General features: G+C 44.4%; 5 protein-coding genes across 7 annotated transcripts; 2 read left to right on the top strand and 3 right to left on the bottom strand.

Moving 5' to 3' along the window:
- Positions 1–3,884: 3,884 nt before the first annotated feature.
- LOC128254782 (lethal(2)neighbour of tid protein) lies at positions 3,885–8,861 on the top strand. Its single transcript, XM_052984080.1, is given in 3 exon segments — positions 3,885–4,255; positions 7,533–7,558; positions 7,560–8,861. Coding segments are annotated over 3 exon segments (1,527 nt in total). The 5' UTR covers positions 3,885–3,969; the 3' UTR covers positions 8,775–8,861.
- On the bottom strand, positions 4,950–6,970 carry LOC128254781 (protein tumorous imaginal discs, mitochondrial). Its single transcript, XM_052984079.1, is given in 3 exon segments — positions 4,950–5,342; positions 5,499–6,345; positions 6,347–6,970. Coding segments are annotated over 3 exon segments (1,557 nt in total). The 5' UTR covers positions 6,854–6,970; the 3' UTR covers positions 4,950–5,139.
- Positions 8,862–9,334: 473 nt separating the features above from the next.
- LOC128254895 (protein lethal(2)denticleless) lies at positions 9,335–12,263 on the bottom strand. The gene is made up of 2 exons (XM_052984250.1): positions 12,082–12,263; positions 9,335–11,807 (listed from the first exon to the last, which is right to left on the bottom strand). The coding sequence occupies exons 1-2, from the start codon at positions 12,122–12,124 to the stop codon at positions 9,544–9,546; spliced, it is 2,307 nt and encodes a 768-aa protein (XP_052840210.1). The 5' UTR covers positions 12,125–12,263; the 3' UTR covers positions 9,335–9,543.
- A 551-nt stretch (positions 12,264–12,814) lies between these two features.
- LOC128254864 (tumor necrosis factor alpha-induced protein 8-like protein) lies at positions 12,815–16,272 on the top strand. Of its 3 annotated transcripts, none has more exons than XM_052984209.1 (4): positions 12,815–13,079; positions 14,306–14,374; positions 14,584–14,876; positions 14,968–16,272. In XM_052984209.1, the coding sequence occupies exons 2-4, from the start codon at positions 14,311–14,313 to the stop codon at positions 15,241–15,243; spliced, it is 633 nt and encodes a 210-aa protein (XP_052840169.1). In that variant the 5' UTR covers positions 12,815–13,079; positions 14,306–14,310; the 3' UTR covers positions 15,244–16,272. The 3 variants fall into 3 exon arrangements, with proteins under 3 accessions (XP_052840169.1, XP_052840171.1, XP_052840170.1); XM_052984210.1 differs by lacking the exon at positions 12,815–13,079 and adding an exon at positions 13,123–13,744; XM_052984211.1 differs by lacking the exon at positions 14,306–14,374.
- On the bottom strand, positions 16,197–17,321 carry LOC128254865 (39S ribosomal protein L43, mitochondrial). The gene is made up of 3 exons (XM_052984213.1): positions 17,086–17,321; positions 16,920–17,026; positions 16,197–16,622 (listed from the first exon to the last, which is right to left on the bottom strand). Exons 1-3 carry the CDS (start codon positions 17,220–17,222, stop codon positions 16,294–16,296), a joined length of 573 nt encoding a protein of 190 aa, XP_052840173.1. The 5' UTR covers positions 17,223–17,321; the 3' UTR covers positions 16,197–16,293.
- Positions 17,322–17,377: the final 56 nt, after the last annotated feature.

A 17,377-nucleotide genomic window follows, 5' to 3' on the forward strand; every position in this document is an offset into this window, starting at 1 on the left:
TTTATTTTCTGTGTAAGCTTATTACAAGCAAGGGAGTGAGAGAAAGAGAGTGCGGGAGAGGGAGTGGTTGGGACAAAGAGAGCATACTTAGCAGCAACAGGCAGACAACAGTTGAATTGGTTGGTGGGGGCGGTGACGGGGAGAGTGGCTCACTAGGCGCATGAGAGACGTTTGCTTGACTTTTTGTTGCTTCTGTTTTGAGGCTCTTGTTGTTATTGCCTTTGCTTTGTTGCATCTACTTTGTTGCTGTTGTCAAGGGTTACTCTGCATGCAATACCCTACAACAAAATACGATCAAGCATGCGCGGGAAAAAAACTGGATGGTATGGTTAAAAAATATTTTTTTAAAACGCCCCTATCCCCCATCCAATCATGGGGCCGTCACTGTGATCGGATTAAATACGTTTCCTTGCTACTCTAAAGTAATTAGTGAGATTTTCCTTATTTAATTTTTCGATAGGATACCTAATAAATATATTTTGTCTGCTAATCATGGCCTAATGAATATAAATTTTCATCAACAGATGAATAAAAATAACAACCATATTTTTTACAACCATTGGAATTTGAGTGTTATATTTTTAGTCTAATTTTCATCAACAGATGAATAAAAATAACAACAATATTTTTTACAACCATTGGAATTTGAGTGTTATATTTTTATTCTATGATAGATATACATAAAAATGATGTATTTAACTATTTAACTATTTAAGTATTTCGTTAAAGAGTACTCTTAAGACCTTATAGACCTAATCAAAATGTACAGTTGTTTTTCTGTGTTTGCCGTCTCTTCGGTTCGTATATAAATTTTTTGTTCAACATATGTGGAGAGCACATGGAATAGGCAACAATAACAACCATTGACAACGAAGCGACAACAACGACGCTTCAAATGATTGAACTCCTAAATGGCTGAGGCCTATAAAACTGAGTGTGAGTGTGTGCGTCGCATTGTTGGTGGATGCAAATGTATACTCAGTTATCAACACTTTTTAGTCGCTCGTCCTCCTATCTGGCCCCCTTTCACTATTCCGCCCCCTCTCGCTATTTCTAGCGAGTCAACACAAAGCAAAGTAAAGCAAAGGTTCACAGTTGAAAATCAGTAACTCGAACTCACTAAAAGATTGATTTCGGAAAACATGCTCTAAAAAACAGACCTCTTTTTTTAATAAGCCTTTATAAAATTTTTTAATATTTCGGGTATAATAGATTAAATTTTCTATTTTGTTTTAAGCTAAGAAGTTTCTATGTTTCGACTTCGTATACCTAAAAATTTTAAATCGATACGGAATTTTATCAAAACGAGTTAGTGCCTTATATGTATATATTTTTCCTGTTTATTTTGTTTTGAACTAAGAAGATTCAATGTATCGACTTGGGATACTCTAATTTTTCACATAAAGAATATCCACTGTTTACCAAGCTCGGCAAAAGATTTCATAGAGACATGGCCCTGGCTTTGTTTACTCTATAAAGACATTTTCCGGCTCTAAAACTCTCCGTATCCGCCCAACCCCACCCATGCCCCATCCTTTTCATTCTCTTAAAGTACCATGCGAATTCAGTAAGAGGCGTCGATAAATAAAGTGCCCGTCCCCATTTTTATTTTATAGCTAAATCGTGAGACAATAAAATGCAAAAGCAATGAATGCGAGGGGAAGTGAAATTAATAAGCACTCGAGTGCAAAGTACTGTTCGCCACTATTATAGGCCGAATGCTGAGGATTTGCATTAAGGCAGGGAAAACGCTTATCAGTAATGGGAGCAACAGCAGCAGCGGCCTGATAACAGGGCTGATACCGTAATACAATCGTTGTGGCCGTGTGCGTGCGCCTAGAGATTATTATTATTATTGATTAATAAACAATTTTCTCACTCACACAGAAAATAGCTTAAAGCTAGAGGCTGTACGTATATACATTATACATACAGACATACATACATATGTACGGCTGTGTGTCCGCAAAAAGCGACGCGACCGATAAGGTATGACCGATTTAGTTCATAGAGCGATAGCCAACATCAGACTCGATTGACCCATAAATGATGTGACAAACATGAAAGCCATATGCTCACACTCATATTTGTACCGGGGTCCAAGAAAAACAACACAAATACAAAAATAGTAGAGCAATTGTGGGCATGACTTTCCGAATTCCGTAAGGCGCTGTTTCAAAGCCAGGTCTTTAATGAATATAATTAGAAATATTTTACAATTCGTGGCATTTACTAATATCTTTAGGAATTATCCTAATGACTTACCCAAATTATCTTAAATATTATATTTTAATATAAGCAACAAGTATTAATATGAAAAATCATTCTCGATGGATTCTAATAACTCATGTATTTTATTCGGTCCAATAATAAACTTTTTGCTTTTCGAGAGAATTTAGTTATGGAAAATGTGTGAAGATGTGCAAGTGCACATGCAACTAATTTTAATATTAGTGTTTCAACTGGCTGAAATGACTGGTAAATTGCGAGGAAAGAGCGACAGCAGCGCATTCATGGCAACTATTTCCCTTTTGTTTTGGCAAACACAGTCGAGAAGACACAATTAACAAAACGTTAAAAAACCGTGTAACACGAAAAAAAATTCGAATCCGTCGGTTTACATTTAATTGCCCCGTGGATCCTGAAAGGATGTGGGCTCGGTGGTGTGGTTGCGGCTGCGACCATATCAGTTGTAACCCGATAAACGAGCTGCGTTTGCATGAGTAAACCGGCGACCCTTTCACCTGGATTGTGTTACATCGTTTGCCCTCAGCAAATACATCTCAGTGATGCGTCAAACCGCCAGTGCGGCCCAACCCGCCCACTCAGTGCACCACAACCCACTATTTCCGATGACGACGTTAATCTGCCTCGCAAATTGGCCATGAGCTGATTGGTTTTTTACCTGTTGCTCTCTCCCACCTGCAATTTATGTTGGTACCTTTGCCCCGGGGATTTGAATCGAATCAAAGCTTTCAATGCATTGAAGTGCAGCTAATTACTTCATGTATGTATGTATGTTATGTTCAAATCCGCCCACAGGCCTAAAAACGTCTATCAAAGTCAGAAACATTATTTCGAAAAATGAGTAGATAATTATAAACAATAGTAAAGGAAATGTAGCTCAAATGTATTTCCCTATGTAAATTTCTATCCTTACTAATTAATAGGTTTGCTCTCTAATTTCCAGATTGAGTGCTGTATTTTTTAAAGACGTAAAATTGGGCTATCGAAAATTCAACTTTTTACAAATTCAGGCCCGTTTCTACGCAAAATAGTCTCTCAGTTTTAAAGCTATCTGCATATAACTTTCCCAAAAGTTGTATTCCTGTTGCAGGTAGTACATAAGATGGCACAAGCCGGATAGGACGACTATAGCATATAGCTCCCATAGAAACAATCGGATAAATAAATAAAAAAAAATATTACACCTTTTAATTTTTTGTTTAGTTCTTCGAGATGTAGTAATTGTTTATCATTTCAGAATTACGGTTTAAATTTAAATCATACAGCTCCCATAGGAACAATCAAAATATTAAAACAATAATAAAATAAATTAAAAAAAAGTAACTTCTAAACTTTTGAATTAAAAAAAAAATTCTTTTATATATATTAATAATTTGATAGCTCAGATTTAACACTGTGCTCCTATTAGGCACTAATAAAATCCTTAATCAATCAAAACACTTATTAAGCACAGGTTACTTGCATAACTTACATTAAATATGTTTTATTGTAACCGAAAACAGTAAAATTATGATGACCGGAAGTAGTGGCGCCAGTCCGAGACTCTTGGTTGTTCGTTTTTAGTACTATCAATTCAAATTCTTGAGCAATCGATAGGTTTCTCATTTCCAATTGGACATATCGATAAGAAGCGCAACAGCTGATTTTGATAGTGCCGCCCTGGTCGCGTGGATGTTTCGATTTGAGTTGAATTTTGATTAAATTTCGCCGGTTATCACTGAAATGGCCCCGCCAAAGGCCGCCAGCCACCGTCCGGCGTTGCGGCGCAAGAAGTCCGGCAATTTGGTGGACTCCATCCTGGACAAGTACCTCAATGTGCGGTTCTTCAAGTACCTCATTTTGGAGCCGGCTGCTTTGCCCATAGTTGGACTTTTTGTGCTGCTCGCGGAGGCCGTCATCAACGTGGTGGTCATCCAAAGGGTTCCCTACACCGAGATCGACTGGGTGGCCTACATGCAGGAGTGCGAGGGCTTTCTCAACGGCACCACCAACTACGCCCTGCTCCGCGGTGAGTTTCCCTTCCGGATCTATTTTTGGCCACAGGTGGCCCCATTTCGGAGTCCCTTTTCCTGCACCTGTTTTTTGTTTAAATGATTTATCGCAAATAACCTTAATTTACTTTAAACTATGGAATCATTTCAAAGTCTTACTCCGATTTCAAAAACTTTTCAAGTAACAATTTGGTTCAAAAATGATGGGATATTGTTGTTTTCACAATATTTCGTACCAATACTAAAAATTAATTATAATTTATATATGTACTGTACATATATTTGAAGGAAATAGTACGATAATCTTATTTGGAAACCCCTATTTATAACCAGTTAGGATAGATGTTAGGTCTAATAAAATTCTATCTACTTTTATATCTTGCGAAATCAAACTATTAATGATAAATATATACAAATTTCAATGTAAATAAGTAAATGTTTGCCTTTTGATATTCTTATCACCTTTTATTTGATGAAGAACGGTAGGTAATTTATAATGTGGGCAAATAACTGTTCAAAAAATCGTTTTTACTTTAAGTAATTGATATCAAAGTCAACTGCTAACTAAATCAGAGTTTAGGAAAGAAAAAGATCCAAAAAAAAAGTATGAGGATAATGTTATATCGAGGAAAAACTTGGAATTTGTATTAAGATAATTATTTTTACAACATATTTTTTGTATATTCTGCACCGCATAAACACACTGCTTGCTCGATTGACGGTCAATTTGGTTTATTCATCTCGAACCGACTTGTATTTGGAATACACACTCCTTCGGTTCCCGCCCCGAACTTAGATTAAGCCTTAGCAACAATAACGTGCGTTAACTTAGACACTAACAAACAGAATCGGCCAGCAAGTTGCGCCAACGACTGTTAGTTGAACATGGACTTGATTTTGTTTAGGAAGCCTCCGCCGTCGCCTTGTCCGGATCCTGATCCGCCGCCTTCTTTCGCTTTGGTTTCCTCTTCGGCCGTCCGCTGGTCTTTGCTTTTTGTTTCTGCTTCTCCTGCTCCTGGCTTGGAGGATCCTGATCCGGCTGCCGAGCCGGTTGCTCCGCCAGTTTCTCCTGCTCCTGCTTTTGATCCCTCACTCGCTCCTGCGCTGCAACGAGAGTTTGGGGGACAAAGAGAAAGACACCATCATTTAAAACAAGCTCGCACTTAAAACGCACGTATATTTAAACTACAAATTCAAACTCCAAGTTACATTTAGAGATTGCATTGGTAGATCAGGAGATTATTTACGTTGCTTTCTTACTGCCATCTTTGCGGTTCGTGATTCCGTGGATCTGGCCAGGCGTATCCTCCTCCAGCTCGGCGTACGCCTCGATCAGAGCCCGTCGCTCCTTGTCCAGTTTCCGGCTGTCCGGCACCGCGATCTTGATGTGCACGTAGTGATCGCCGTGTCCGTGGGCATTCACCCGCTTCAGTCCCTTGCCGCGCAGCATAATCTTGTGATGCGACGAGGTGCCCGGCTCCACGTTGATCCACTGATCCTCGTAGACGCCCTGAACGCGAACAGTGCCACCCAGCACCGACTGGGCCAGCGATATGGCCGTGTCCGTGTGCACATCGGCTCCCTCGCGCCGGAAGTAGTCGCTCCGCTCCACGCGGAAGGTGACGAACAGCTCCTTGCTGCCCACCTGCATGCGCACCGTCTGCCCGTTCTCGATGCCAGCGGGCACCGGAACGGTGACCTTCCTGCGCTGGACCGTGCGGCCCTTGCCCTCGCACTCGCTGCACGGATACTTGATGTGCTGGCGCGTGCCCTGGCAGTAGCGGCAGGTGGAGCGCATCACGAAGGGTCCCGTGGACACCGTCTCGAATCCGGTGCCATTGCAGTACTGACAGCGACCCGGTTTGGTGCCCGGCTCGCACTTGGAGCCGGCGCACTTGGGGCACTGGTCCACCACATTGACGTTGACATCCTTGTTGACGCCGCGGGCCGCCTGGGCGAAGGTCAGGTCCATCACCATCTCCTGGGCCTGTCCGAAACCGAACTTGGAGTCGGCGAAGTCGTCGAAGCTGTTCGACCGGAAGTTGCCCTCGCCAAAGATCTTGCGGAACAGCTCCTCCGGATCGATGGTCGAGCGGAACTGCCAGTTTCTGCGAGAAGCCCTCGGGTCCAAAGCCACCGGCTCCTCCGCCGGGGAATCCGCCGCCCTGGCGACCCATGTTCTCGGCCGTTTGGCCGTAGGTGTCGTACTCACGGCGCTTCTGCTCGTCGCTGAGCACTTCGTAGGCCTCGGAGACCTCCTGGAACTTGCGGCCCGCATCCGGATCCTCCTTGTTCGTGTCCGGATGGTACTTCTTGGCCAGCTGATAGTAGGCCTTCTTGATGTCCTTGCCGTTGGAGTTCTTTGCCACTCCCAGCGTTTTGTAGTAGTCCTTGGCCAGGTGATGACGCGTGGTGTGAAAGCGGCGAACTTGGGGCTCCGGCTTGGCCGGATTTCCGCTCGTCCTCGGCGGTTGCTGCTGCTGCTGCTGCTGCCAAGCGCTGGAGAGACTTCGGTAGGCGGTGGCACTGGGCGCGGAGCACGCGGTGGCCACCAGACAGCTGCGCACCGCCGGCAGTTGCCGGAATACGATTAAATTTTTACACGAAATCATCATTTTTCCATAAAAGTATCAGTTTTTCAGCTAACATGCCGTAACCTCCATGCTGCCCTACGAATGTTCTCTCTCGCTCGCACCTTTGCTCGGTGTTCCTTTCCCGTTGACGTTTTGACAGTCACCCCGACGCGCCGCCCGTTACGTCAGCCGTTCCGTTCCCACCGCGTGCCATTCGCAGCGCAATCGAGCAGCTGTCTCTGAATTTGAATCGAATCGGTAGTGGTCGAGTTTGGCGGGATGAGACAAAATTCGAAATGACTTTACTGTTCTCAATACAATAAGGAAGAGACACGAGTTTTTTATTTTTATAAACAATTGAAAACTGTTTGCATTTTTGCCAGTAATAAACACTGGATATTTGCCTAAATGTACTTTAAATAGAAATTTATATTTCCAAAAGTTATTACAAAAGCATATTTAATAATTGGATAGAAATAAGGTGCGTCTAATTGTAAAATATTTTTATTATTTGCTCTGGAATATGGTGAGATGTTTATTTGCGAAGAATAAATCATACAAAAATATTATATATGTATAGTTAAACAATTACACGCATAAATGGTATTTACACATAGTATGAATTAGTTTTAAAACTAATAGAGTGGTAAATTTAATAGTAGTAATAAGTCTTGAAATACAAAAATTACAATTCACTAATACCATTCATTTAATTTCGCAGGTGACACCGGTCCTCTGGTTTATCCGGGCTGCCTTTGTGTACATTTACTCGGCCCTCTACTACGTGACGTCCCACGGAACGAATGTCCGGCTGGCGCAGTACATCTTCGCCGGGATCTACCTGCTCCAGCTGGCCCTGGTGCTGCGACTGTATGCGAAGAGCCGCAAGGTGCCGCCCTACGTGCTGGTGCTCAGTGCCTTCACCTCGTACCGCATCCACTCGATCTACGTGCTGCGCCTATTCAACGATCCCGTGGCAGTGCTGCTGCTCTACGCCTCCCTCAATCTCTTCCTGGATCGACGGTGGACCCTGGGCAGCACCTTCTTCAGCTTGGCGGTGGGCGTTAAGATGAACATCCTGCTGTTTGCTCCGGCTCTGTTCCTATTCTATCTGGCCAATTTGGGACTCTTGAAAACGATCCTCCAGTTGGCCGTGTGCGGAGTGATACAACTGCTGCTGGGAGCACCGTTCCTGCTCACTTATCCCGTGGAATATCTCCGAGGAAGCTTTGATTTGGGCCGCATCTTCGAGCACAAGTGGACGGTTAACTATCGGTTTCTGACCAGGGAGATCTTCGAGGATCGCAGCTTCCACCTGTCGCTGCTGGGCCTGCATCTGCTGCTCCTTTTGGCCTTCGCAAAACCCACCTGGACCTTCTTCCAGAGCTATGTGCGCCTGCGACGCGTTGAGGATCAGCTGCAGCCGCAAATTGCGCAGCAGAATCGTGAGCTGAAGGCTCAGAAAAAGTTGAAAAAGGCGGACAAGGACAAGGATCAGAAGAAGTTCACATCCGAGCAACAGTCCTTCCTGAAAGCCTTCGAAAAGAGCCTGCAGAAGGCATCCGGAGCGAAGGCAACTGCTGGTCCTGCCCAATCGGAACCGGAACGCTATGGCATCCACTTCGATCGCTGCACCCAGTTGGCCCTGCTCCCCTTCTTCCTGTGCAACCTGGTGGGCGTGGCCTGCTCCCGATCCCTGCACTATCAATTCTACGTTTGGTACTTCCACTCGCTGCCCTATTTGGCCTGGTCGACGCCGTACTCCTTGGGAGTGCGCTGCCTCATCCTCGGCCTCATCGAGTACTGCTGGAACACCTATCCGAGCACGAATCTTTCCAGCGCCGCCCTGCACTTCACCCACATCCTCTTGATTGCGGGTGTGGCCAAGCAACTTCTCCAGACCATGCGACTCAATAGTGCGGTGAAAAAGGATCAGCAGGTGCAACAGAAGAAGGTTCAGTAGGAGGAGCGGTATTCTAGCCACGAAGTGCCACTTAAAAACATTTTGATTATGCCAAAAAAAATTGTAATAAAAAGTACATTAAAAACCTGTCAAGTCTAGCTATTGATTTGGAGGCAATAGAACATTAGGGTTTTATATTGGTTATGCTTAAAATATATATTGAGAGAAACAAACAAAAAACAAGGTGACACTCGCACTTTCACAAGTATTTGAATAATTTTGAAACGGAGAATTGAATTCATAGCATGTGGTTGACTTTCCACGCTTTTTTTCAACCAGAATATAACTAGGCTGTGCAATTGGCCAAAACCAAGCCCAACAGTTCCAATTTTCTAAATATTTTCTATTAACTTACACAGTTCTTTCTCCAGAACCATTTATTTTCTTTTAGCTACACTTCGATTTATCTATTACGCCTGATGATCGGACCATCACAGCAGATTAACTAATTAATTAATTCTGCTCATCGTCACTACGTGTACTGCCGTCCAAACTGATATGGTTTTCAAAACCATCATTAAGCGTTGTACACATTTCTTATGATTAATCAAAACAAGCTGTTGAAAATTGACTTACTTTTATTTGGGTACGTTAGTCTTTTGTATGGGCGCTGTACAAATGGCGGGGAGTTGGTTACCAACTCGTCCCGCGATATATGCAACCTAGGATCTACATAAAATAACTTAAACAATGTCCGGTTAAAACTACAAGTGCAATAGTGGTGTTGTGACCTGCCCTTTGAATGGAAAAAGAAGCGCGAGGCCCCGCGTCAATCGCTGCCCACCGCCGCGGTGGGCGTACGCAGGCTAAGGGGCGTGGCAGCGGGAGCAGTCACGGCAGGGGGAGTGGGGGAGGCGGGAGCAGCTGTGGCCGTCGTCGTTTCATCCGCCGGCACACTGCTGCTCCGCTGGATGCTGAAGAATCGCAAGAGTGTCGTCTCGCTGTTTCTCCTACTAGAAGTTGGGGTCCTTGGCTGAGCTTGTGTGTGGGAATGGGAATGGGAGGAGCTGCCAGCTGGTGTGCCACCGCCTGCATCCGTGTGGGAGATGCGCCTGCGGGGCGTGGCCTGCAACCGGGGACTGCATTCGGATTGCCGCAGGCTCTGGAGTCGCGGAGATGCCAGTACGTCCGCCTGCTGCTCCTCGCTGATCTTATCGCTCAGCGTCACATGTGCCCGGCCACTCATTAACTTCTGCTTGCGAATATTCGTCAGCCAGTCCACCTTCTCCTTGGCCTTCCGCTTGGGCGACATGATGCCCAAATGGGGGGCCTCGCCGTCCACCACATAGTTGGGCAGATTGGAGGTGGGCGAGTAGATTATGGCGGAGATGGGCGGTGGATTGGATGCCTCTGCCGCAGCTGCTGCTGCCGCTGAAGTGGTTGGCGGGGAGGTGTACATGTGGTTCACGTTCTCACTCAAGGGCGAATGACTTGGCGTGCTTAGGATCTTGGGCTGAGGCGATACATCCTCCGCCGCAGAGTTCTCCTTTTGGCGTTTGCTTGGCGAGGCCTCTTCTTCACTTATGGGCTGAAGTTGTATGTGCCGGCAAGTGGTTTCCTGGCTAGAAGGTCCAAAGAGCCGCCGGCCACGGGACTCCAGCGGTTTGGCTCGCTTTTGGGGCTGCTCCGAGCCTTCCGTCTCGCCACCAGCCACGCCCAGCATATCCAGAAAAGAGCGCTTTGTGGTCGTCTTTTCCACAGAGCCAGGAGTCCGCTCGTTTTGATCCATCAGACGCTTCAGTGACCTCGGCGTCGACTCCAGATCACGCAGATTGTACTTGTGATTTCCGGTAGATGGACCTGCACTCCTCTTGCCGAATTCCCTGACATAGGAGGCAGTTCCTCGGTACTTCTCCGCCCGCTCCGCCTCACTGAGGCCATCCAAGTCGGGTCCAATGCGCCAGATCTTGTGCCGCGCATCATCACTGCAGGTGACGATGGGGCAGTCGTGACTGGAGCCCCAGGCCACGCAGGTTACCTCCACTGTGTGTCCAGCTAGGGCCACCAGCGGCTCCTCGGCATGATCTAGGTTCCAGATGTAGGCCCGCTCGTCGCTGCTTCCGCTCAGCAGATACTTTCCATCCGGGCTGAGGCAGGACTTGATGTAGAACGTGGAGTTCAGCAGACCCTTGTAGCACGCCAGCGGGCGGGGCGAGTAGGAAGCCAAGTTGTAGCAATAGATGGTGTTGTCCATACAATTGGCATACAGTTTGGTGCCGGAAGCGTCCACAATGAGGTTGGTGAAGCCCCGGAAGGTGGAATGGCCGGCATAAGGTAACTTGTGCCGGGGCAGTGGTTCCTTTTTGTAGGCCGTGTAGTTCCGCCGCAGGTCCCACACTTTGATGACTCCATCGCCGGCGCCGCAGGAGATCAGCGTGTCGTTATCCTGGAAGGCCAAGCCCGTAATGCTGCTCGATGTGGTTCCCCCTGCCATCTTGGGTGTGCGTGTGCGCTGTTTTCGCTGGGAAACTGGGGTGCCCGGTCCGCCCGTGTGGCCACTATAGATGCAGTTGTCCACGCGCGACGTGAGGTCCATGTTCAGGTTGGCCCTGATGTCCCAGATGAGAATGGCGCCATCGCGTCCGCCGGTGGCGAAGACAGCGGGATCGGTGCGCTTAAAGGCAGCCGACTTGACGGACCTTGTGTGGCCCACATAGGAGTTCAGGCCACGGATGCCGGAGCCCGCCACTTCCCACAGTCGGGCCGTGTGATCCCCCGAGGCGGAGACGAAGCGCATCTGGCCGGGGGCCCATTCCAAGTCGAAGACAGCGTTGTAGTGGCACTGGGGACCCACCAGGGACTGCTCCTCCGGCTGGTGATTCCGCTGCGTGGTGTCCTGCAGCGTGATCTTGCCGTCCTCGTTGGCAATCGCCAGGATGTGCCGGTAGCCATCGCAGTTGGCGAACTTGGCGGAGAAGATCGGTGGCTCCGGATTAAAGTCCGGGCAGTAGTTGGCCGGCGCGATGCCCCGCCAGCTGTCCTCCTTGGCCACGGAAAGGCGACGCAGCGCGAAGTCGTAGGTCCTCTCATTGGCTGTGAAAAATTTCCAAATGGGACATTATGAAATTAGTACCGTGGCTATGCCATAGTTTTCTACGGATTTTCTGCAAGATCAGCAGTTTCTAATGGGGCAACTAATCGGGTTTCTCGCGTCCCACAAACGATCCTCTAAGCTAGTTTAACACATCGCTGGAAAACTGGTAGTAAGCCATGGCAAACCCTTTGAACCCTTTTTGAAATCAACACCTTTGCTTGCAGGAAATTCGAGCGCCAAAAGTGAGATTCTCCCGCCAAGCGAAAAACTCACCGTATCCATGCTCCCTGGCCCGCAACTTGTTGTATATGTTCATCCTGCAATCCGCTGGGCGACTGCTCCTTTAATTCCTCGTTTTCCACTATATTAATTGCTATTTCCTTTGAAATAAAACAACCTACGATGCATCGAAAATATTTTTCAACGACGCAGCTGGACTTTTGGGCAGTGTGACCGTCTTCGGATAGGTAAACTATACTATTTGGAGCGAAAAAAACCGCCAAAATTACAAAAGCGGTATATCTCCATATATTATACAGTTTTAAATATTTGAATAACAAAAAACTCACTCTAACGGTCAAAATAGATAATTTAGAAGTGCATCTTTTCGATCCCAATTGAATTTAATGTTTTAAACCAAACATTGAACTCTTAACTTAATAATTTTTTGTTGGCTGAACTCAACAGTTTTGTAATTAATAGTAACACAAACATACTGTTATTTTACATTATGAATTGGAAATAATTTTCTGACTTTAAAGAATTAAAAAATTTAATATAAATGTATAATCATACGTTGTTGATCTGTTATTTTACGTTACGGAATGCAAATAATTCTCTGCTCTTTTAAAAAAATTAAATAACTGAACAAAAACATTTGTTAAAAAAAAATTGAACAAAATAAAAATCCTTGCACCTCATATGCCGTTTGTTAAGGCTACATTAAAAATACCAACAACTACTAACTGTGACAAAACATTGACAAATCCATTGTTTGTATGATTTGGCCAGTTGCAGCAGCCGGTCACACTGGCTCATATTTTGTTTTTTGTTGCTGTTCGCTGACTTGTTTTATGTTTAATCAAAGTTGCGCATAAAGATCGCTGCGAATCGTTTACAATTTGCGCATTTAAATGCAGCTACCCCTTTTTAGTTGCTTGTGCTAGCAGTCAAAATACTGGATAGGTCATTATATACTCACACACACACTCACAGACAGGAGGAGAAGGACTCAAGGATACGATTCAAGGACTGCAGCAACAAAAACACAGGTGAGCGGGCAGAGCGCCAAAGTTGGAATTCTATTCTGGTTTTTTAGGGGGGCGGGAACACCAGTTGCAATCAATAACACCCAGTAGGCAAAGAAAACCCCCCTTGAGAAAACAAAACACGCAAATGCAAAAACGGTGTTCCAAAAACTCATTAGTTAAAGGAGTGAAAGAAAAAGTTGGCCCAGACAAACTCAAGTGCCGAAATGTTTTGGCCGTAGCGCATTTCCGCATTCCACTGCTGTCCTTGGTCGGCGCCCACCCACCCACTGACACTCCCCCCTTTTTGTTTGGGGATAGGCCTCCTTTCGGACCGACCATTTTATTGCACTTTGCGTGACCTTAACCATTTGGAGCGGTCCGTGTCATGACACGGTTCTATATGTACGCAAGACGTTATCTAACTGGAACTGGAATTCACTTAGTTAAATTAGCAGCCAGGGATGCCCTGGATTAAGTTTAGTTACGACTTGGGTGGGTTCTGGCTAATACCTATATGTATTTGAGAGCTTGAACTCTGCTGACCCGCAAGGGGATTCCATGGTTTGCTAGCCCTGGTCTAGACTCCTTGTTTGGACAGTTGGAAAAGCTGCCGCATTTCCATTTAAGGCTCCAACACGTACGACACGCGCTTCGTCGCCGTTAGAACGACCTTATATACACATACGGTTAGTGAAGCCACCCAAAAGGGGCACAGTTGGTCATCAATTATTAATACGGTCGAATCTCTATATAAGGAACAGCATAACTTGTGTCATTTGTGTTTAACAACCACGGTTTTATATACATACTTTCAAATATTATTTCTAAGAAATTATCATTATCACTAGTTTTTTGCACACAAGAGTTTTTTGTGACGAATGCATGATAATGAATTTATAAAAAGTTCAATTTCTGTATATTTGTTTTTGTCTTGTTTAATTTTGTATTGACTTGAACCTGAAATTAGTTCATGTATTAAATTAATTAAATATATATGTATATTAAATTAAACATTTATATTTTATATTACTCATCCTAGTCAAAGTTAGGCCATGTAGACTGTATTATTGCCCACTTCAGTTAAAACACAAAGAAAAACAAAGTAACCGAAGCAAAGAAAGAAGGAGGTTTGCTTTATCTAGAGATACGGTGATGATGACGTTTCCCAATCATTTATGTTTCTATATCTGTAATTCCCTTATCAATGCTTGCAACTGGAATCGGTGTAATATATGTGTGATATATAGCAACGATGTCGGTGGCCGGTCTTCGTCAATGTCTGCTGCTCTGGAGCGTCGACTACTGGAACTTGGAAGGTAAAACGCTGAAAAGTGCGGATCTACTTCGCTTTTGCTTTTCAGTTGCCACTTCAGTTCAGTTCAGTTCAGTTTTCTTTGGTTGCTCAGTTGTTTCTCCGTTTTGTTTGGATGGTTTAAGTTGCTCGAATTGCTTCACCACAATGCTTTATTCAATGAATATGCAGCGATAATAATATCTGAATCCGCACCCCTCCCTTCCGCTTTAGTCATGGCTGAAAATGTCTTCAAGTCGCACGATATCGGGCTGCGGGCGCAGAAGAAAATCCTCTCACGCATGGCCACCAAAAACATCGCGAAGACCTTTATCGATGGGACGACGGCCTCGCTGCTGGACAACCTGTACAGGCTGTGCAAGATGCACACCGGAAACAAGGCCAAGGCGGAGAAGTTGATCAAGAACATCATCAAAATCGTGATCAAGATCGGTGTTCTCCACCGGAACAATCAGTTCAGCGAGGAGGAGCTGCAAAAGGCGGAGAACTTTAAGAGAAAGTTTCAGGTGAGACTACTTTGATTATAATTGATGTTACGTGTTTACCCAAAACTAGAACCATTTATTTCTAAAACTGAAATATTATTACATTTTGCAGAACACCCAGCTCTCCATCATATCATTCTACGAGGTGGACTTCACCTTCGACCTGGCCTACCTGCAAAAGTCAATAGCCGATTCGCAAGTGGCGCTGAAGTCGATTGTGCAGCCGCATCTCACAGAGAAATCGCTGGGCCGCATCGACGAGGTGTTCGATTTCTTCGGGGAGGAGACGCTGCTGGAAACGGCTTTCCGATCGGACTCCCCCTATCGCGAGGTGATGGGAAAGATTGTGGCAGACATAAATGCTGCGATGGAAACGGGCGACATCTGAGGAGTACCGGCAACCGAACTGAGCTGTCATTGCGTGCTATGAAAGAAAGGCTATCATCAAAACCAAAAAGCCGACAGTAGCTAGTTGCGAATGGAAAATGCTTGCTTAAAAGCCCACCCACCAACACCAAATTACAAAGTCTAGATATAGATATGAAACAGCAGCGACAGTAAGGGAATGGCTGGGAATGAAGGGAAAAAAGACATGTGTTTAAACAAGAGTTTAATTTAGTTTAACTAGTGATATACCATTGACAACAATATCAAAAGTGTAAAGACGTCCGTATTGATTATTTTGATGACAACGTTAACATTTGTGTACTCAAGGTCTATATAGTAATAATTAGGAGAAACCAAATGCATTTCGCCAAAGGAATTAACCAAACGGAAATTGTAAACTCGAGCAAAATGCTTTTATCGGTGTGTAAGTCGTTGATCGTATGCGTGCGTGTAACTTTATATGTGTAAGTCTAAGTGTTAAATGGAAAATACTTCAGCACATAAGCAATTATTCGTGGTCTAATTTTTGATACTCTTAAAACTCGCTGTATCCAATCGCAATTACCTGTATATGTACCCCACAAACACCGTCTTAGTCAGACCCCTACGTACTTAACTGATCGTTGCTGATCGGAATCACCTAAATCACCTGTAAGCATTAGTCCATGCTAAGTTGTTTATTCTAAGTTGTCACCATAACCTGTTTACACCGCGACTTCTTTTGTCTGAGAGTCTGGTTCGCACATTAATTTGTATTTCTATATGTATTCCAAGCCTCAAAGGGGTCAGTAACCTTAAGCATTATTTATGATACTCCCACAATGATATTCCAACAGCCCGAAACATATCGAAACTATCTGAAATCAAACAACGCTAAAGGGGACAATAAGTTGTTCGAATTTTTCAATAACTTCTGGATCGATATTTCAAGCGGAGGAAGCACAATTTTAGTCGTTTAGATTTTAAATATTTATTTGTTTACCAACATAACAATGTTGACTATAAAAATAAAAGCAACAATTACCAAAAAGTCTTAATTTCTATACAACTATTACTCGGCCCTCTTTTTGTTTAAAACTTCGTGGGCTTCTTCGCCAGCTTCGAGTTGCTGCTGTCGGAAGAGCTCGATCAGCTTCTCGGTGGCGGTTTGCGGTGTATCCAGTGGCTTGGATGCCTCTTCACTGGGGTACACCTGGGAATCTGGTGAACGCAGTAGGAATGGTGTCCACGGGCCCTGGATGGATGGCACATCCGTGTGCCACATTTTACGCAGACGCAGCGAACTGGAGCTGCCGTTTTGGGTCTTTAGCAGGTCAATCCACTTGGAGATCTCCTCTTGAGTGCTGTTCCTGCAGCTCATCCACTCCCGCTCGCCGTTCACTAGAAGTATTTTAATGTTTTTTAGTTTGTATATATTCTTGTTTTAAAATTATAATTTTTAAATCGTTTTTAAAAATAGCAATTGTTTGGTGATATTAAGAACTCTTGAACCATTTAGGTATTGGGTTTTAAACAAATTTTTAAAACAGAATACCTTGTTTTCAATTGTTTTGATTAGATAGCATGTAAAACATGCCAATTCGTAATTATCGAAAATAAAGAAGTCTATTTAACTTAAAAATTAAACCAATTATTTTAAGATTAAATGTTGAGCTTTTTAAATTATCAAGTACTCACAGTACTCCCCCACCAAAACTGGAGTGCGATGGCGTCTGGGCTTCACATAGACCACAATGCCGGGATTCTCCTTCGCAAAGTCCACCAGGTGGTTCTCAATAAAATCGCTGTAAAATGTTTATAATTTTAACTATTTTTAAAGTACAATAATATGATTTTTCCATACCGCATGCCCCTGCTGGATCCATTATTCTTGCAGAACTTAAGTGTAATCCTCTGCAATTGGCAAACATAGCGGCCCAGTCCATTTTGCAGGGGAGCTCGTGGGAAGCCAGACTTCAAGAACAAGTGGCTGTTTGACATTTTATAATTATATTTAATTAAAAAGCGTTTTAAACAAATTGGTAAGACTTTTCGTAATCAGAGAAGACGTAACCTCACGCCGCAAACAGCTGACAGCTGTTTCTCTTTAGTTAGCGATGCCAAGTTTTCTATTTAAGATTTAGCTATTTTTTATG

This window comes from Drosophila gunungcola (assembly GCF_025200985.1).
Source record: "Drosophila gunungcola strain Sukarami chromosome 2R unlocalized genomic scaffold, Dgunungcola_SK_2 000006F, whole genome shotgun sequence".
In the NCBI taxonomy this organism is placed as follows: domain Eukaryota; kingdom Metazoa; phylum Arthropoda; class Insecta; order Diptera; family Drosophilidae; genus Drosophila; species Drosophila gunungcola.